At 40.2% G+C, this 21,812-nt stretch overlaps 1 protein-coding gene across 2 annotated transcripts in view; it reads left to right on the plus strand.

Moving 5' to 3' along the window:
- gabra3 (gamma-aminobutyric acid type A receptor subunit alpha3) overlaps nucleotides 1-21,812 on the plus strand; it is a 97,177-nt gene that overhangs the window by 68,014 nt on the left and 7,351 nt on the right. The window contains exons 5-10 of one of the 2 annotated variants that reach the window (XM_069146869.1): nucleotides 4,518-4,738; nucleotides 8,496-8,578; nucleotides 9,836-9,979; nucleotides 12,540-12,692; nucleotides 15,420-15,625; nucleotides 21,700-21,738. In XM_069146869.1, the coding sequence (XP_069002970.1) occupies nucleotides 4,518-4,738; nucleotides 8,496-8,578; nucleotides 9,836-9,979; nucleotides 12,540-12,692; nucleotides 15,420-15,625; nucleotides 21,700-21,738 (846 nt within the window). The remainder of the gene's footprint in view (nucleotides 1-4,517; nucleotides 4,739-8,495; nucleotides 8,579-9,835; nucleotides 9,980-12,539; nucleotides 12,693-15,419; nucleotides 15,626-21,699; nucleotides 21,739-21,812) is intronic. The other variant, XM_069146870.1, reaches the window with a different exon arrangement.

The following is a 21,812-nucleotide window of genomic DNA, read 5'->3' on the forward strand; positions in this document are numbered from 1 at the left end:
AGAACATTGGACTATAGGTACAGTATGTGCCATGTATTTTCTTTTTTCTTACATTTATTTTTAAAAAGAACAAAACTGTGGGGCTTCTGAGGCGGCTGATAAGAGTGTGATTTGATGACTCACCAAAACCCAAGAAAAAGGGTTGCACATTTAAAACCACATGAGATCCGATGACTGAAATAAGCCGTAAATGTCCACAGCCTCTGAGAAAAACCAAATTAAAGCTAAAGCGTGATGACAGTATTAAAATTGGATGTACTAACTAAATGTTTAGAATTTAATGAACTCATTAATTCAAGATAAAAGGCTGCATTAATATTCTATCAGATTTTAGACACAACCTTCCTGCCATTGTCAGCCAGCCAGACACTATGTCATTTTTTAACATCTAGACTCATTTAGCCCAGTCTAGTGTACATCCTACCTTAACTGCCACCTGATCAGCCGTTCCAATCATTGAACTCATTTCCTTTCATCCTCATCATTTCCAGACCAGCGATTGGCTGGCTCTCTCCACCGTGACTCACATTCACACATGAGCAAAGGAGACATTTCTTTGTGCGAGTGTGACATGCTTGTTCTTTGTCTTAATCCCTAGATTTCATCTGTTTGTAAGTCCTTTTCCACAGAAGCTCTGCAGTGACAATCTTACAGTATTTACTCAGTGTTCAGTAATTAATCTCCACTAGACATTAGAGACATATTTAGTTATGGCATATATGCAGTGATTTCTAAATCATTACAAAACATGTAAATAAACAGATTGTCTGACCCAATTCATTCCAATTCATTAGGCTCTGCTCTGCTGATGACAAAAAAAAAAAAAAAAAAAGGTGTCAAAATATAGTATATGAAAGCATACTGGACGTGCATCCAACAAGCTGTTACTGTTTTCATGCCTTACAGGGCTGTAGTCAAATACCAGCCTGGTATTACCAGACCCAAATTCACTTTGTTAATAGATAGGGTCCGGCCACGCTCAATCGGCGATTGATCGTTTCAGCCTAATGGGCGAAGACCTCGGGTTCTTTTTGAAACTATTGGATCTTTTAATCAGACCCTCCCCCAGTGTGAGCAGAGTGCAACGCCAGGTCAGTAAAAGATGATTGCAGATTTTTTGTTTTGTAATTTAGTCATTGTTCTTCCTCTGGTTTCATTTCCTTGATATTTTCTAGACGGTAGAGCTCTACCATCACCATCACCACTGTTGGAACTACATTTAGAAACAGACGCTCGACTTCAACATCATCACACTTAGCCACGCCCACTGATAACTGATTGGCCCGCCCTTCAGAGTGAACCTCCATGCAAACAGGGTTTTCCAACAATAATCACAGCAAGTATTTAAGGTTTAACTAATGGGTGGGCGGAGACAGGAAAATTTGTAACTAAACCTGTATATGAAGGACATTTATTGTAAAATGTATGGAGATGGTTGTTAATCCACTGACAGAAATAAATGATAAAAAAAAAATATGAGTTTTGGACCACTCAAACTGTTTATCTACACATGGAAGAGGTAGATGGCAACAGATTAATGTGAATTTGTGTGAAAATATCTGGCTATTCTGTCCTTCTTCTATACATCTATCTTGGTCCACCAGCTAATTACAATCTGCCGAGCAGGAAGTGAGTTTTGTAGCTGAAAATTGCTGCCTGCTGCATCTGGGAACAACTGCGGGCGACTACAGTTGATAATTCTTTGTGAGTTTGTGACTCTTAGTGACACAAAGTCATTAGATTTCTTGTTAATCCAACACTATTGATTATAGTGCCTTCAGCTCATTTATGAACCATTCAGAGGTGTTTTGTTAACTGCCTTCATAAATTCTAGTCTTATTTTTTGTTATTGTTGCTGCTTAACATTTAAACAAATCAAGACATTAAGTGATAATTCAAACTAATTATAGCCTTAGATAATTACATCATATAGTCCTGAACAGTTTCTGTCCAGTCGCCCAGTTTAGTATTTCCTTCCATTTAATTATAAACATTAATAATGAACACAATCTGGGCAAATATAAATGTTTAAACAGTTGCAGAGTAGTTGAATTTGTAGGGTGTCTAAATGACCCACTACTGTAAAACACGTGCAGATTATCTGCAATGTCTACTTCTAATCCATCCAAGGATCGCTGTGGCAGGTCCTCCCATCGCTACGCCGCTTTTTATTGAAAGCAAGATTCTAGAAAAATGATGTATAGGCATTTAAAAAGGATCTTTATATTAAGCGTGACAAGTCGTACTGTATTCATGAATTTATCTGCAACACAGGTGACATATATGTCTTTCAAAATGTCATTTAAATTACAGTTGTTTGCTATAGTAAATCCATTCATGATTTCCACAGCTATATAAAAAGAAAAACGGAGGCATTTGAAAGCGGCTGTTGGTAGAAGCTCCGCTTCGTCTCCTCTGTCAAGGAGAAATCAATCACTCAGTCCCTGGAGGAACACCAGCTGGCATCTGAACCGATCGTGCCATTTGGCCATGCGCGGAGATTGACTATACTTTTCCTCATTGCCGTCTCTCAATCTTCAAATTAATTCCCTGTGTTTACAGGAGATTTCTGTCCAAAAGAAACAAACAAATGATGGCTTCACCCCAGCTGGGCCCAGCGCACCATTGTCTGTTTAATCATCACTGGATGTTTAACACTGATTGTGGCGAGATTTGGCTTCTGGTGAAGAAAAGACTAAAGGACGTAACATGAGTGTGACTGTGGTAATGGAGCTTTAAACAGTCTTTCTGGGCCAAGATTGGACAAACTTTGTTGGGAGTGTTGCTGCACAATTTTGGTCAAAGATGCTTAGGACACGGAGCAATAAATCACATTGGAGTGTGTGTCCTAGTGTCCATGTGTGTCATCAGTCTTTCTAGTGACCTGGCGAGTCCTTTGTTGTCTGTAATCGCCATTTAATTCATGACCAGGCCAGATGTGATATAATTAATGCGAAACAGATGAATGACTTTTTGAACTCAGATGTGGTTGACATTACTGAGCTCAGACTGCTACTGAATAAAAAATATAACTCGATAGTTGGGAAATAAAATTGGTTGAGGGAAACGTGTTGTGGCTTTTATGCATCTGTGAAGCTCTCTGTTGGCTTTATTAAGAGTGCTGCTGTGAGGACAGATGCAGTGCAATTGTTTCATAGTGCTGTAGCTATGCGGGCCATAGGGAGGTCAATCACATCAATTAACAGACGTCCATTTGCACTGCTTAGCAGGGCCCTGTTGATGTGTTGAGAGGAGGTTGTACACCCCCCCGCTGAGCATGAGGACTTCCTGTTGTTAAAGCCACTGAGAAAGGACTTTATCAGCTTTTCACCAAGGGAGCAGCCAGTTACAGCTCACTGGTGAGCACCACTGTACACAAGCCCTTTCACCGTATAAGCAAAAACCACAAATTAGCGAGACACACATGTCACGCTTTTATTGATCACCAATAATGTGAGCCGTTACGTTAGATGGCACAGCGTCCCTCCATCTCGCTGTGTTGTAAACGGCTGCTTTCCGTTTGCTCAGCCGCTGCACACAGCTGGTGAGGGAAGGCTGTTGCTATGAAACGGAGTCCTATTGAATGAATCATGTGAAATAAATTCATTTCGACTGGCTACTTCCTGCGTTGGTTTTATTCTATTTAGTTTTTCAACTGTTGGTGACGACGCAGAAAGACTCGAGTGCACATTAATAAAACATGAAACAGATGTATTACAAGGTTTCTCGCTGAAGCTCATTTGCGTCTCGGTCCATTGTTGGGCTTTCAAGTGTGAAAGAAACACATTGTGAACAGAGTCGTGATTACATGATGCATAAATACATGACTTTAAAAAAAGCCCAACATATTCTACTTCAACTGGTACAGCTCACGTGTTTTTGTTGATAGAACATACACGTGTTGGCCCCTTTACATCTGTGTTGTTGTTTTTATATCCTTATTAATTCAGGGAATTCATGAATGCTATTGATTACATGAGCACTTTTGATGCTTTGACAAGTCAATATGACTGCAGGAACCAATGCCATGTCCCAGACATAGACTGTATATAAAAGTGGACGTAGAATACGGGTCGTAAAAATGAGGAGAGCCTTAAACTGCAATACCACCCCCGGCCGCTAGGGTTGGCTCTAAAAAGGCTCTGGCTCCATAGACTCCCATTCAACTTCCCTCATTAAATACAAGTCAATAAATTTTTTCCACAAGTCGTTTTGGTGTCATTTGCTAAAGTCTCTCGCCATCCAGCTGAAAATAATCTATCTATTATTGTTTAGATATTAGGCAATATGTTTGGGGGCCTGTCTTTGATTGACAGGTATCGAGTCAGATTCACCCGTCCCCCCTCCCCCCAACAGCATGTCCAAATATGGTCACTTCTGCCTCCAAAATAACAAGAACAGCTAAAGTCCAAACTCAAGGTACATAATGGCAGTTCAGAAACCAATGGGTGACGTTACCATTGGTCCGGGCTTTGTAAACTACTGCCGACTAATTCTTGACACTCTCTTCCTTTCAGGAGTACACCATCGATGTGTTCTTCCGTCAGAGTTGGAGGGACGAGAGGCTTAAGTTTGATGGGCCCATGCAAGTTTTACCCCTCAACAACCTCCTGGCCAGTAAGATCTGGACTCCAGACACCTTTTTCCACAACGGAAAGAAATCCGTGGCCCACAACATGACAACTCCGAACAAACTGCTACGACTAGTCGACAACGGCACGCTTCTCTACACGATGAGGTGAGACACTTTCAGATGCCAACACCACCAGATTTAGATTTGCTTCGCCATTTACAACAGAAGGTTGCTTATGGAATAGTTACGAGCAAAAATTACACCGCTGGTCTGAATGTTAGTTATAGTGTATCTCGCCCGATGTAACATGTGATACGAGGTGAAATGAAATGTGTAAGAGGCATCGCTGTGAGTATAATGTTCCCTTTGACCTTTAATTTCTGATTTTCTCATCACGTTTGCTTTCATGAATCCCAATTTTTGTGTTTGGATTGGCATACGCATCTTTCAAGCCCAGTTTTGTGCATACGCAACCGTTATACATGAGGCCCCTGATGGTTCTTGGAAGAAAAAAAAAAAAAAAAAAGGCTGGAGATCATCAAAATGAATCCAGTTCATTCTGAGGGGAACGTGTATGTACAGGTATCAAATTTCTAAGCAATCAATCCAGTATTTGTTGAGACATTCCACTTACAACCACAAATGTCAACTTCATGGTGGCGTGACATGAAAAATCAATAAGTTGTGAAGAGCTGGTGCACCTGGTTCATTTCCGCTCACTTTACGTGTCTGGGAGTTGGATAAGTGACTTGCAGCCAGTATGGGCCACATACTGTCTGTTCCACACGCAGACAGCTCAGTGAATAACACTCACTTTAATCAAAGGATTGCTGCTGTGTGTATGTCATGCCTAAAGTACGCTGTAAATAGCAACAGCTACACACAGTCCCTGAAAACCATTATGTACAGGATGAGAGCAAAAATAATTCATTGGTTTCATCTGATCTAAACATTGAATCTGTCAATCAGCTGTCTCTGCAGCCTTGCATCTGGGCCATGAAAGGGCCTGAAAATAAATAGTTTTATGATTCACATCCACAAGGTCAGTATTGATTTTTAAGGATGAGAATGAAATAATAAAAGAGTTTCATTCTGCGGTCCCACATGAGTAGACTTGATGCGGTGGCAGTTCTGCCAAGGCCAACAGCTGAGCTCTAATGCAGCATTACAGGGACTGACATGTTTACATAACCAAGAACATGCGAGTAGGACGATGAAGACGTGGTACGATAAACCTCTGTCACACAAAAGCAAGGAGCCATTTGGGAGTCTATTTGATCTTACAGGATGTCCATGTTGGAGCTACACTCAGCTTTAAGCTGCCAAGCGAAACTCAATTTAAGGAATGGCATTGTTTGCATTGCATTTGCACTGATTTATTCAGATCCTGTGGTTTATTTGTTGTATCCGAAAAACAAATTATTGTTCATACCATGCCTATTTTACCCGACTATCATAATACTAAAACGTATTGTGTGTTTTTCCTCAGTTAAATTCAGGGCTTCTTTACCTTCATATAAAGCTTTGGCTGATTAGCTGAATGAAATTTGGCTGTATTGTTCGAGGATCTGCGCACCGCTTGGAAGCAGAGACTGATAACTTAAATTTGCACACTGCACAGGTATTAAGCTTTAGAGTGTAAATCCATTTTACAGGAAGTTTAGTGTGGAGTGTGTCACTGTAGCACCCGTGTTGATTGGCCTGCCTCACTAAACAACTGCTTAAATCCGTTTAATCAGCACGTCTACAGCATCTGAACTGACAAATGCTGTGAAGGCCTCCGCTCTGCAGGATTGCATCATTATTTTTGAATGGAGGGAAACAGGCATTATCTGCCAGCGCTGCTGCAGTCTTATTTTTGAGAGGGAATTTATCACTGCCTTCCAGTTCACGTCAATGTACCTCCAACTCCTCATGGTTCCTACAGCAAGTCTGTTTCCCCTGATATTCATTTATGTCTGAAATGTCCTCTTCAAAAGACGGTGGTATATATTCGTGGTTATAATTTGTTCATCAAATTCACAAATTGGACTTCACAGTTTACGAACCAACAAAACCAAATACAACTGTACATCCATGATGTAATGAAAGCATTTTCCAAAGAAAATCCTCTAGTTCAGTGAAACACGACTTCTAACAATACTGTCATAAAACACAAGCTTATTAAATATTTGGGGATTTTGAACATATACTATGTTATTCTGTATAAATCTCCAGATAATCATGCTTTTTATCCATGTTACATTGCTATAGCAACGTCAGCCTGGACATTACTTTTGTCCAGGCTGAAACATCTCAGGTTTTCTACAGATTGCCAATAAATATTGTACAGGCATTTATTGTCCCCAGATGATGAGTCTCATTGACTTTGGTGATTCCCTGATTTTTCAGTAGAGGCTCCATGAGTTTGACACCTCATGGATTTTAGTGGAATGCTTCGATATCTATTTGATCACCGCCATGAAACGCGATATGTACATTGATGTTTGCCCTCAAGATGAATTATAATAATTTACTGATCCCTTAACTTTTCCTCTTGCATCCCATCAAGTCGAATTTCATTTTGTTTAGTACTTTGATTTATGACCACAAACCTCCACCAGTGACATTTCTGTCACCCTGAGCTGTACTTCCTGTTAAATGCAAACTAATGTCACTCAAAGCATTACTGTGCCAGGTATAGCCTCACACATCCACCGTCATGATTGTAGTCTCTTAGTCTTGTTTCTTTTATACTTCATCTAAAGTTTAATCATTTCACAAAGACAGATGGTGTTTTGGTTTTGATCAAAGAAGTTCTGATTCTGTTATCTTTAATTGGTTTTGTCTTTGTTTCTGTCAGAATATCAGAACAACTTAACAATGAGATGAATGCCATCAATTAGTTGCTGGTTTAAGCGCTGTATGATATGAAGTATTGCAGTGCTCACATCTGATTTATGCTGTATTGCGTTCATTTGTGTAGTTAGTGAGTCACTTATCAGGAATGAGGCTGCATCAGACAACGGCATGAGGGTCGGGGAATAAAACGAGCACAGGGTTACTGTAAATGCAACACAAGAAGCTAATTATAAACAATGTTTGTCTTTTGTAGAAGCAGGCCGCAATGTTACAGGTTTTGATAATGCTAAATTAAATATTCTGCAACATTAAACAGTGTTTACAATGGTTTTACACAGTTGTGTTAACAGGCTCTTCATAGAATATAAAAGTTTGCATGTCAAATCTGTACTATTGACAAGCAAATAACTGTACTTATGTATCGAGATACATTCAGATTAATTACACAAACTAACCACATTTACTTGCTCAGTTATTCTGTTACAGTCCTGGTTGTATAAATAACCCCGTTTTGAATTAATGTATGGACTATAAAGCTTGTAATAGAGTTACAATAACCCAGTTTATGGTTCATTCATGAGGAACTCGGTCCACTGAAGGATTCACATTTTTGTTTGAACGAAGCAAAATGTATTCCATGTTGATTAAAGATGTATGAGTGCGATAATATGCACCATTTATCTGTTTACTTACAGAGAGCGTTTTGTGGCTCGGAAATCTGACCAAACGAAATAAACTGTGGCGCTCTCTGGAGATCTTGTCCTTGTCAGTTAACCGAGTTTCTCATTACCACTGACAGGGTGGGGATGGGAGGGAGGAGGACTGTCTGGTTTTATCCAAACATACATTGAAACATTGACTTTAAAATAAGGGTAATTCTGTGTCTACATTTGGATTTGTGGGAGTGTCATTTTTTAATGCATGACGATGAAATAGTGAATCTGACAATACATTTTGGTTGATAAAAGTGCACTCTGTATTTTGTTTCTGGAGACGTATGTGATGATGTGTTTGTAACGGCCGCCTCCACCATACCGCAGCCTGACCGGTGCCATATTTTCTCCCCGTTTTCCCACTTCAGGTTGACCATTCATGCCGAGTGCCCCATGCACCTGGAAGATTTCCCGATGGATGCACACGCCTGTCCTCTGAAGTTTGGAAGTTGTAAGTCGCATCACAATAAAACGGGGCAGAAACAGTGGTGATTGTTCTCTGCTGGTGATAGGCACCTCTCACGACCTGGAAAAACATCAGAGGACTCCAACTGCACTCACCACTAGGAATAAGAGGCTAGGGGAGGACTGTGAGTAGAGCAGCAGTAGTCAGCCACTGGCTTCAAGTGAAAGTTCACAAAATAAAGATGAGGAGTCTCAAACGTTAGACAATATGTTCCTGCTACTCATTGCAGAGCAAAGGGTTTCCAGCACGAAGACCAAAGTTTAAACATGATTAAAGCAGTATCATTACTGTAGTGATTATTCGAGCTAGACTGTTAAATTATCTGGGCCAAAATGACCTTACCAGATCTGTATCATGTATATATATATATTGAACATTGCTGCTGCCCTCGAGTACAGGAATGCTTAATGCAGTGTTTCCAGTGCATAGTTTGTCTCCCAGAGAGCTCCGGCAAGATTATTTTCAACCGGAAAAAAAAAAAAGAGCATCTTTCTCAGTCTCCATTTGGTTAGAAAACCTTGAAAGAAAAATGCTATGTTATGTGTTTCTGTAAAAACAAGTCAAAGAGTCTACAGCTGTAAAGGCAGCTACGTGAAGCCATATTTAGGACTGAGGCTTAGTTTGTTGTGGTAGCTTGATGGTATCACTGAACAGTACTGAACAATATTGGCACTAGCGGATAACTCTGGGAATCCCCAAAGTGTTTGTGATAAATCGTGTGGGAACCCTAAATGCCAGTCTGTCTCTATATCTCCACATAGTTTGGGATGTTTAAACATTTCACTCAATCATTGAGAACTCTAACCTGCTGCTGGTACAAGAGGAAAAATCTGAGGATTACCAAGGTCATTATGTTCTCTAGGGACCATGTGTATCAACAAATCCAACTCACAGTTTTTTTTTTAAATATTTCAGTCTTAACATCTGAAGCATCATAACGGACCAGCCCACAGCCATGCTACTGTGGCTACAAAGTTAAGATCAAAGAGAATTTTCAGTAAATACCTGCAGCAGCTCAAAAATCTCTTCGCCTGATCAATACTAGACCGATACTGTGAATAACTCAGAACGACTCTCACTACGGTGTTGGAAACGACTCATTCCCTTATTTGGTAAAGACAATAGCAAACTTAGCTGCAGCAGTTTGTTTGACAAAGCAAAAGCGCTGTTCGACACTGTATGTACTGTGTTCGATTTCCAATTTGTTTTCTACTGTTTGTTTCCCTTCTCTCTGTCGCCCAGATGCCTACACCAACGCCGAGGTGATCTACCTGTGGACCCAAGGAGACGAGAGGTCTGTTGCTGTGGCGGAGGACGGCTCCCGGCTGAACCAATACGACCTGCTGGGACACGTTATTGGCAAAGAAACCATCAGTTCCAGCACAGGTACACTATATGCCAATTCTCAGGCCAGACAGCAGCACACAATATACTTCAAATTGAAAATCAGATTTAGCGCGCTTGAACGAGCAAAAGGTTAGGGCCTATTGCAAACAACACACCGTACTGAGCCCGCCTGCCTGCAGCGTGCCGAGGACGGTCAGCCGAGCAAAATTTCATAGCAATTTGACGGACCGAATTGTACTTTGATGGAGGATACTGAAAGCAGCGAGAGAAAATTTGTGTGTCATGGGATGAAACTTCCACCCTTGAAATATTAAGTCTTATTAGTTTCGTTGCATATACTTTGTGGTAAATTAAATGGCCTTCTTTTCTCTTGTGTTGACATATGCTGGCACTCGTGTGTTTTCTTTCCATTTTCACTCATTTTAAATTCAGCTTACGTTGTTTGGGTCCATGGAGAAAATGATGAGTGCTATCATTTTTCAGGGGCACGATTCAGCATATTTACAAAGATAATATGAAAGAGTTGTGCCAGATGTGAAAGTCTTATTTTCATTCTGTTTTGGGCTACAGTCCACAGTCAACTTTAATAACTGCAAAATTAAAAGGAAATATCTTCCAGCCGGTGCTTTTGATTACATATTCATTTGATCTTTAAATCTCCTCTCCAAATCGGCTGCGGAATCCTTTTATCTGTCAAACGCAAATCTCTTTTTTGTTGTTATTTCCCCACTGGAGGACTTAAAGCTTCTAGTAGCACTTACACAAACAAAAAGGGCTGAAATAACAAGGTAAGAGCTGGGTACTGACATACACCAGCAACAATGGGACTATTTTCAGCACCCATCGGGTAATGTATAATTGAGTTTAAGCAGCTCGGAGTATGCGCTGTATTTTTACTATATTTATTAGGAACCATCAGGTACAAGAAATTTCTTTAAAAATGAGCTCCTAGGAGTTTCAAAATGTGATCATCTATCAGACAAATTACATCAATGTAACACTTATAACATCCATCACCAGCCCAAGGTGACAATCTGAAGAACTACAAAGCTAAAGATAAAAGGTTGCTTCAGTGGGGCAGTAGGTAATCACTGAAAGAGTGCATTCAACTGAGCCTCGCTGGCTTTCCATTCGGAGAGATTTAACCTCTGCATCGAAGCCGTTTGCTCATGCAACTCTCAGGAGAAGAGCTACAGTCAGAGATCTGTCAGACTTCAGTTCTGTTTGGAGACAAAAAAATGCCACAAAACCGCTTTGTCGGATGACAATCTGTTTCCCCAGGCTGCAAAAAGTGCTTGCTCTTGAAATAAGGGCACTATTTTAACTCTACAGAGGATGCTTTCCTTGAGCCTATTCGTTATTGTTGTGCCGCTTGGTAGGTTGAACTTAAGTCAAGAGAACCACACAAGCATTTCGAAGGAACAAGAAGTCTGGCAAATACAAAAAATTCAAGGTGGAGTCAGTCGGTGGGATTTCCTTCCTGAACTGCTTCAGTTTATGGACAGAAAATATCATTTATTTAAACTTTCAACATAATGGACTACAGTGAACTGAGGGAACAGGAGGATTTGAGCCAGTTCAGCTCTGGTCAGAGTCTGCTCAGAAAAAGCACCTCGGGGAATGGGAGGCTGTTTTTTCTCATATCTTTGCAACACAGATTGCAGACATGGCAATGAGAGCTGGCGCTGAGGGGAACTGTGAATTTGTCCGTTTGCTGCCATCAGTGACAAATATCGAGGGGTTGGAATGAGGCAGGCAAAGGTTGTTCACATCCACGGCAAAGAGAGATCTCGAGGAAAATGTAAATATTAATTTAAAGGGATATGCCACTAAAAAGCTCTACTTTATACATGTACAGCTTGGCATTGGTTAGGAAGACGGCTCTGGAACAGCTCCTTTAGAGGACAACAGTTATAGTCAGGCCACCGCAAAGAATAAATCAACAAACTTTTCAATGCAATCTTACAGGAGGTACTATTAGATAATTACATAAAAATAAATATGTTTGATGGGATATTCCTTTAAGTAACTCAAGTAAAGACATCAGTTTGATGTACATCTTACACGAATAGATATTACAAATGTTTTTTACTTTGATTATAGTTATTTTATATTTCTGTCTGTCATGGTGTTGGGAGAGATTTGTTGATATTTTGAACCTTTGATTCAAGGTTTTGTCCAATAGTGGTCCTTTGTAGTGTGGAAGTAACAACACAGGTGCTTTTTCTGCCATGACTTCTGAATCCTTTAGAAGAATTTCCTCCCCAAACCTGCACCAAAAACTTGAATGCCTTAAAATGTGGCTTTTTTTTTTTTAATACAAACTGCACATCACATCCTCAGCGGACTATTTCTCAGCCCAAGGCATCTTTTAAACAACATTTTCTCTTTTAACATGGTTTAATGGCTCTTCTAAGAGACCATCCTCATGAGCTTCTTTGATGATCCAAGTGTACATGTTAATGTTCCAACTTTAATGAATCCATTTTGGACTATTTCAGCTTGTTGCTCCCAACTGGGCAGAGCTGCATTAATAATCCTGACCCTGTGTGTGTCTCTCTCTCTCCATCTCTTTCTATGTTTCCCTCTTTTCCCTCAGGAGAATATGTAGTGATGACAACGTATTTCCACTTGAAAAGGAAAATTGGCTATTTTGTCATTCAAACCTACCTTCCGTGCATCATGACTGTCATACTGTCTCAGGTCTCCTTCTGGCTAAACAGAGAGTCGGTTCCTGCGCGCACTGTATTCGGTGAGTGCCATCTTGTGTTTTTAATCCAACTCAAATAAGTGCACTGAATGATTCATTGAACAGGTTGGACGATTTGTTCTCACTGTCAGATGATTCAGCAAACAAATGAAGGGCATAAAAGAAGTTTCCACACGAAAAGTTTGAATTCTAAACATAGCGATGTAGAAAAACACAGCCTGGTGCATTCAGGTGCACATCACCATGGAAAGTAATGTATTTGTTTCCAAAGCTTTTATCAGTGTATTGACTTTATTCTATTTCTGTAAGTGCAAACACTAATTAATCAAGGACGAACAAACGAGGTGTTGCAGCTCTCGATGAGGATGTTCAACTGATTTGTCAACTATACAACAGCCAGTATGCTTTGAAGTGCTACTACTTATCACTGGCTAACTTAGATAAACGAGGCACATCGGTTTTCACATCACTGAAGTTACCATGGACTCTTAATAAAGGTCGAGTCATATATTTTTGCTGTGGTGGAACAACAGAAATTAGTTAACTTATAGGTAAATAGCAGGAGGTCAAATCCTCACTCCTTAGTCTTAGAAAACACCAAAACATTTCACAAGCTTTTATATTTATCTTTTGACCACCAATGTATATCATTAACGTCAGAAGTCATTTAAATAAAATGCAGTACATTTCCTTTTCCCCCCGTTGCAGATGTGACACTTGGCCATGTTTACTTCAGTTGTGCTATGAATAATAATGGATTCAATTTGTCCATCCAACACGATTCATGTAAAGAACATTGTGTTTGCCTGGTTCACCCTATACTCAGAAATCAAAATGTAATTTCTCCTCCCCTTTGTTATTGAGCTGCATAATCTATTAAAATGCCCTTTATTCTGTGGCCCTAAAATAGCATTTTGAAATAGAAATGAAGCATGCATGTACATGCGGTAGCATAATTTGTACAATAGGTGCGGAAGAGTATGCAAAGCCAAGAGCTGTTCAGAGAATAAGGAGTGATCTAGCTACCTCTTCCTTTGCATTCTGATTAAGTACCCACAAGTATGTCTTCTGGAAATCATTTCAGGTACAAAAGAAATAAAAAATGTCTGAAGCAATTTCCTTCATATTAGGAGAGAGTAGTTGTAATCAGTAGTGTTTTCTCAGTGGAATGATTGAAACGTTTACTGTGAAGGACACAGTTCCAAACAGCGTCTTTCTGTTCCGTTCTCAGCATTCGTACTGCAACAGTTATCAGCGACTAAACTAAATTATCTATTTTGTTCCCTGGCAGGTTTTCAAGTTGTATTTGTAGAAATTACTATACATGCTTTGAGTTACACCTCAGTTTTATTTCAGGACATCTTCACTGTTATTTCAAGCAGCCCAATGTCCTGTTATCTGACAATATTAATCACTGTGCTAATAAAGACTACTTTCTGTACAGATGAATGTCCTAATTAAAGATAAACATGGCGCGCAGTTTAATTATGGTGGAACATAGTCAATTTATGCAAAGCACATTACTGAAAGAAAAAAAAATCAATCTCTCTCTTCTAAATTGAAACATTTCCTGAGATTCTTTTTGTCACAGTTTCTAATTTCTCTCCCCCTGAGCTGACCTCCCCGTTCGCCAGCACAATATTCCTTCTTAAAGCCTCTTGCGTTTCAATCTTTTATCAAATGAGAACTTGGAGCAGATAAAGTGGTTGTTTTTAAGTGGTTGGCTGGGCGACCATTGTCCGAGCCACGTTTCATTCCCAGCAATGCTGACTGTAAAGGATGGGATGTGAAATTATCTGCGAAATTTTATACGCCAGGAGATTCATTTCTGCATTAATTAATTTTAGTAGATGGGTTTCAGCTTATCAAGTTAAACATAGGATGTCATTAAATTTTCACACCTTTGCACACAATCATGTAACGGATGCTGCTGGCATTAAATGTACCAATAGTCATAGCATGTGTGTCATTGTGTATAAACTACAGGGGAGTTTGATATTTTATTTTTCAACTTGGGTCTTATCAACATGGTTTTTAATTCACTTCTATTCATTGTAGATTGATAATTTAGATGTTACAACTCCGTCTGAGAAAGTATTACAAACTTGAAATTCATTATCTCCATACTGCAGATTATGTACAGCTCTGTAATGCAGTTGTCCAGACCATCATTTTTTGTTTATGCCTTTCAACGAAAAATCTAACTTGAAGCTCAAAAAGTAATGTGTCAGTTGTAGTAGACACTAGGGCTGTAGCCAACTCAAACTTTTGTCAATCAAATTGAATTTGGCTTGTCAATACAAATATTCGACTATTTGATAAAATATCTTACATCAAAAAAAATCAAGAGAACCTAAATCTCAGCACGGTACAAGTGTCTCCATCCTGGTCACCCCCTGTGCGCCTTCAGTAACTAACTCTCCTGGCGTTCGTGTGTACCTCTTTAAAAAATAAAACTAAAAATAAATAAATAACAATTGCTCAACTTGAAAATATCTGACGGATGATCAGATTCATTGACTTTCAGGAAGCAGCCCTAGTTGACACTTTCAGGCTTGTACAGTTGCAGAGCTTCTTTTTTTTTTTTTCAAAAAATATCGAGAGACAAGTTGCTGAGTGAAAAGTTATGAAAGCCATGATGGTAAAACCCACTGCAAAATGTTACTGAAGTTGTAAAAACAAAAACACAAAAAAAAAAAAAAACTTTCCTTTAGGCATTTCCTGAAAATCAAACGAACTCATTTCCTGATGTTTTTATTCTGTCCTCAGGGGTCACCACTGTCCTAACCATGACCACCCTGAGCATCAGTGCTAGAAACTCCCTTCCTAAGGTGGCCTATGCCACTGCCATGGACTGGTTCATGGCTGTGTGCTATGCCTTTGTCTTCTCTGCCTTGATTGAGTTTGCCACAGTCAACTACTTCACCAAGCGAAGCTGGGCATGGGATGGGAAAAAAGAGGGCATGGAAATAAGGGTGAGTGATTCTTATTTGAAACAGTTTGATGTATAAAAAAAAAAGGGGGATATCACATCTGCTCTTTCGATTCATCACTGTGCACCAACATTAACAATCATATCTTCGCAAAAAACAGAAGGCAGGACAGTTTTTCAAACAGTCTTTCACTACTTTTTCTTACTTTTTACATTCCACATCAATTTTGATTTGATAACCTTGTTAAAAATGCGCTTAGTTGCTCAGAACAACATCATTCTAACAGTGGAGGAGAAAAGAGGGGAAATTGCACTTTGGAAACACTGATAGAAAGTTCCCTGTTTAACGCAGCCTGGAGTACTCTATAAAGACTATAAAGAGACCTTTTATTTATTCATTGGCAGCCAAATGGAACAGGGACAGTGGGGCGGAACAGTGAGAGCAGAAACGGAGGTAAACTCCCACAGATATTGGCCCTGATTTACGATGGCAGCATATGTTCAACTCTCATCCTAAAGTCTGCGTAGGCACAAAAGATGGCTTCCTAACATCTACAACGTTACAGGCACACTGATTAAAAAGTGAGTGTGCGTTATTTAAAATGAATCAACCAAGGCAGACTTCTTTTATAGCATGAAGTCTGATAAATCACAGCTCATAGATTTTTCACTTGTCAACAGTCTAGGCTGTTTGTGTTGTTCATGAGGATACAGCAGAGGGAGTAAATTCCCATTAAGAAGATATATTGACGCTTACCGAGTCTTTCAGCACAAGGTTGCTTTCTGTGCCTGACCCCATTTAAAAAGGACGAGTTGTATTTCAAGGCAACAGCCAAATGTCCATGCAGAAGCCAAAACAAGTTGCTTTCCTCTGAAAACTGATGTGTTCACAAATAAAACATGAGCTGTTTCTCATGATAAATCCAGAGCTTAAATTTACCATGATCTCTATGGTGTTTTATGACTGATCACATCAAATAAAAAAAGATTAGTGACATGGAAGGATATCTGAGCAGGTAGAGCGAAGCAGTGAGGATAATCTAAACACTTGGTCCTCTGCTGATTGTATGAAAAAAAAAAACCGGACTATAAACTGTTCAAATATTTTGAATGGACTGCCTGATCAGTGACGTCAGCAGATCCTCGCAGGTTGTTGAGAGGATGTCAAAGTTGAACGTCAAAATTTATTTTATCTACAATTTTCAGAACCACACGTGGAGTTAAAGTGCTACTGATTACTAACAGCAAGTGAGCTGGAAATCACCATGCTCATTTAAATTTCTGGTGTTAGACACTGAAGTGCAGTCAAATAATTTATACCTCCATTGCTGTGCTTCATATTAAATTATTCTTTTCTTTTCACGTAAAAACCTCTTAACTTGTTTTTTTAACGGTTCCTCTTGTGATTGGCTGTAATTGATATAAAGTTAGGAAGTCAGACGCTCGTGTGAGTCATGGTCAACAGGTCAAACACTTTAGATGTATGAATGTAAAGATTAACATTGCAAGTAAAAAGGCTTAAGCCTGCTCTGAATTCCCTGTTCACAATCTTACCACTATTTCCCTCAACTAACCTACGTCCGATCTTTCATGCATGCCCACTAACAGCTGTCCTTTGTTGCTAAGGCTGTTGCTAAGGTTGTTTAGTGGTGAACTTGCATATTTCAGACCAGATTTGGCATAAAACTGCATGGATGTATACAAGAAGTCGACATTTAGAGTATAGAATGAGAAAGAGAAGTGAAATCACAACATTTTGTTTTTATAGCGTGTAGAAGTCCTTTAAAAGGGGGGTCTTCCACACCAGCCAATCAGAACAGAGTCGGCTCATCTGCCTTTTTCAGACCGACTGAACTGAGGAGTTGCATAAATAACCAGTATAAGTTTAAGAAGGATACAAATAAGCAGGTCTACTGAACTGTAATACATGTAAAGATATGCCAGTAGAGCCCTAGATTAGAAATATAGACCTGCTGCATGATATGCCCCCCCCCCATGTTAAAACAATTCACATACAACAACATGGATATATTTCTGATGCATTTTTATATTCCATATTGATAACATATGAACAGTGGCCATTTACAAAAAGTAAAACTAAAAAGCTTGGCCTTCTGGGATACTGCATATACTTGCATATGACACTATGAAACTGTCCTCGAGGTAAATAGTGGTGAGGTATAAAGTGTTGCAATATTGCTGCCAGCATATAAAAACACTTCTATGAGCCACAGACGCAACATTAGGAGAAAGGTATTTCTTCTTTGACAGACAGTGCCACAAATCTATTTTCTGCTACTAATGTACAAACTGTCTGACACAATCAGTACAGCCTTTCCAGGGTTTTTTTTAGGTTTTTTTTTTATAGCCTGACATTTGGTCCTCAGAGTGATTGGCAGAATTGCATATTGCTGCCACAGAACTTTTCAGTCGGTGGGGATAATTTGCAGCATTACGTCGCTGCAGAGTTGGGGCTTTTTTTTCCTTCTCCTTTTCCTTCCCTTTTGATGGCTCGTCTTAATGGCAACAGCCTGGACCGCGTTCTCGGGGGTTGTGCTGAGCATGCAGTTGTCATGATAGATAAAAAAGAATGGGGTCACAGAGGGAGATGTGGCACTCCCATCACACTCCCTGCTAGAATGAGCTACTGGAAAGCAAAGCCATCAGAAAACACACACTCTTTTCTTTTTCAAGATATTTGAAAAGCAGGCATATGGGACGAGAGGACTGCATGAGGAGAGGAAGGTTTTTTTTAAGGAGAGATCTTTTAGCTCAGTAAGTCTCTTTGAAAATACAGTCTCCAGTCATCAGAGGAAGGGTTTTGGACACCACTCCTACCGGAACCAAACGATGACTTCATCACCCTCAGGCTCCTTCTTTTTTAGCTCTCAAATGGTGAGCTGTAGACAAGTCTATGTTCAGTAATGTACTTTGCTGGTTATGGAGCTTCTGTGCCATTTTCTTCCTTTCTTGTCGCCTAACATTCTGTTTGACAAGCGATCTACCTAATTAGCTCTACCCTCCCCGGCTGAAGGTGTGCTTATTACAGAAATTAGCCGGTGGGGAGTTTAGGTTGGAATGAAAGCCGGCGTATTCTTGGCACTCCGTGACACATGATTGGACACTACTATGTTAGATATTATGTGCTGTTTCCATCAGCAGAGGAACGAGCACGGGCTGATTTGTGCATTTGGGTTTCTCTGCTGGAACCGAGGAGCAATCGCGGTTTCACATGTATCTGCACCTGCAGCACAAATGACTACATCTGCATTTGGACGACATTTTAACACGATCATCTCTGTCAGCATGACAATGCTACTCGACTGAACAACAAGGAAGTTGCTACTGTAGTCTGTAAACGAAACAAAAATCCACTCTGGAAGTTTGATGCACTCAGGGGGGGAAAACATTCATGGTCGAGTTGCCATTACTGGAGGCTTCTTGTGATTACCTTTTTTGATGAAAATTTTTCCACACCCGTGTTGTTTACCAGGTGCCGTTATGCTTGATTATTTGCCTCTTGGGAAGCTTCCTCTCAGTGTTTCAATTGGGAATATCCAGTATAGCAAGACGAAGCGGTTAGATCGGACTAATCATCCTAAACCATGCTTTCATTGCATATCAGCAGCATCATGACTGGATGCAAGGGTTTATCAGTTACAGTGTAACAGGTTTGTTTGTTTGTTTGTGTTTGTTTGTTTGTTTATAAGTGGTGAAAAGCAGATGCATGTTGTTGGTGAAGTGCTTTCTTAGGAGCAGAGTCTGACGAAACCAAAAGCAGGAGACTAAGGAGAAAGTAAAAAGATAAAATGCAGGTGAAAGGGAGGCCGAAGTTTGTCGGAATCAGCCTTTTTTTCTATGCTTTGGGATTACAAAGCGTGTTTAATTAACACTGTCTGGCAGGTAATCTGTAGCACAACCTGCAGTGAAGAGATCAAGCCGAGGCCACCTCTACAACGTCCAGATTTCCACAAACTTTGGTCGTGCAAGTGCCACTACAAAAATACACACTCAAACAGGGACACTGTGGCTCCCTGTACAGAGGCTGCACACTCATACACCCACATGCTCACACACTTGAGGCCATTAAATGTGCCAACACCTCATCTCGAATCGAAGAGAGGGACAGACTGTCACAAGGTTCAGTGACACACACACACACACATGCGCACACTCGGCTCCGAACAGCAGGACACAGCGAGGCACAATCACCCCCGGGACACTTAATCACACTCATAAAAGAAATTCGGATGCAACAATTTGTAGAAGTTACAACGACAAGGTCAAAGGATGCATTGTATTCAGGGTGGGGGGGGGATTTCCCCCTTCAGCTAGCTATTCAAATGACTTTGAATAGTACGCAAGAATCTTTGGCCGGAAGTAAAATATGTGCTGTGTCACATTAGGTTCATAAAAACATGCATCCAGCCCGATGCCACATACGACTTGCCCCGATAATTAGACCATATAAAAGGACTGCAGAGGACAGCCCAGCAACACGGCAACGGAAAATTACATTGTAAAGCTCATTAGTCAGGTTAGTGTGCAAAAAGCATCCCTAATGCCAGAGACAGAGGAGTTTAGGGAGCCGTGATTAAGGTCATATGACACGTTTGTGGAAGTCATTCGGTCTTCCTGCTGACGCAAGCCGTCGCCGTGATGGAGGAGGCTCGTAATAGTGTTGAATGCGGGAGAATCGATATCATGGAGAAGTATCTGCTTAATCTGGGGGAATCGGTGCGACTCTCTTTCTCTCTGGTTAAATTGACTTCAGATCACAGAGCCTTCAGGCAGTTCTTCACCATTTCTCTGTTTAAAGGAATCAACTGTCTGCGAGCTTTGTTAGTTGTTGCCGTCGTTTGCAGAGGAGCTTGAAGGATCGTACTCGTCCCGCTGCCCCGCTCACACACTTATAATCCTGATGCCCCCATCACCTTGGACCAATAGTCTGAAGCTAAACAACAAGTTAATAACATCTTGGTGATACCGAATGCCAATATTGTTGCATTAGCTTGCTGCTTGTGACGTTATAAAGTGGTCTCCTGGTGAGTTTTATGAACAAACGTAGAGCACGTGTCTCGTCACACGTGAAGCCCTTTTTTCCGTTTCCATTTCTGAGCGCATGTGAATATTGAGAATAAAGACCAAACAAAACATTTGGTGATGAGCTGTGTGCTGAAAGAGATCCACCGTGAAGCATTTTGGAAGAGGGGACATTAGTTATGCTAATTAAAAAGATGGAGTGAAGGGGGAAAGGAAGGAAAATTAAATGAAGCTGAAAAAGTGGAGCAAAAATTAAAGCTGGGCTCAAAGCGAAAGTGGAAAACAGGGAGCAGTAAAAGTGAAACTCTGTTACATGACACACGCATTGCTTCCGCTGCAGATCTTAAAGTGGCCACAGTGGGGACGAATGGTGTGAAGGAAATTACCACAGTCTCACACCCTGCATGCCACACAGGAAACTAAAACTCTGCCCAGTAATCAATCTTAGTGCCCTACTTGTTCTCCCACATCCAGCGTGTGTGCTGCAATGTACTCCGTTAGGCTGACAGGATCTTCGAGTGATGTAAGTTTAGCTATCTGAGAGTACCAATTTAACAAATAAAACTTTTGTCTCCCCGTGCGAATTTAATATGAAAGACAGTCTAATGATTTCTCTCTAGTAGAAGACGACAGTCTCTCCAGCCAGCTTTATCGCACAAAGTCTTTGTCGTGTTTGTTTTATCGCAAGCGGTTTGCCTGAAGAGGCCTGGCTGCTCTCATTGATACAGTTTGTCAGACATGTTTTCAGGCACTATTATTTTGCTTTGTTTCTAATCCTGCTCTGTGCTGCTACTGCTACTGTTAGCAGTATCAGACGCCAGTCCAGCCTGGTTCTGCAATGACGGCAAATATTAACTCTTCCTATTCGCCACGCTCTTAATTTGACAAGCCTGATCATTTTGTCATGAAGTTTTTATCATGACCTTTTGCTTTCTGCAATCCAGACTTGTATGATTTGACAATAGTGTAAAATGTTCAAAAGCACTTCCAGTAGATACTGATGAATAGAGTATGTAAGTTGGGTAATTTTAATATAATTGGTAAACTTTTTTTCTTTTCTACTTTTCTTTTCAGGAACCGTTTCAGGCTAACATGGCCAGGATTAAAGATATGGTTAGGCTTTTGTTTTGTTCTTGTGTGTGTCGTGTCTCGTGGTGTTGCTTCTATTTCCTCTTTATGAGTTCAAA

This window comes from Embiotoca jacksoni, unplaced genomic scaffold (assembly GCF_022577435.1).
Source record: "Embiotoca jacksoni isolate LCO1_2020_lvr unplaced genomic scaffold, fEmbJac1.0.p SCAF_13, whole genome shotgun sequence".
In the NCBI taxonomy this organism is placed as follows: domain Eukaryota; kingdom Metazoa; phylum Chordata; class Actinopteri; family Embiotocidae; genus Embiotoca; species Embiotoca jacksoni.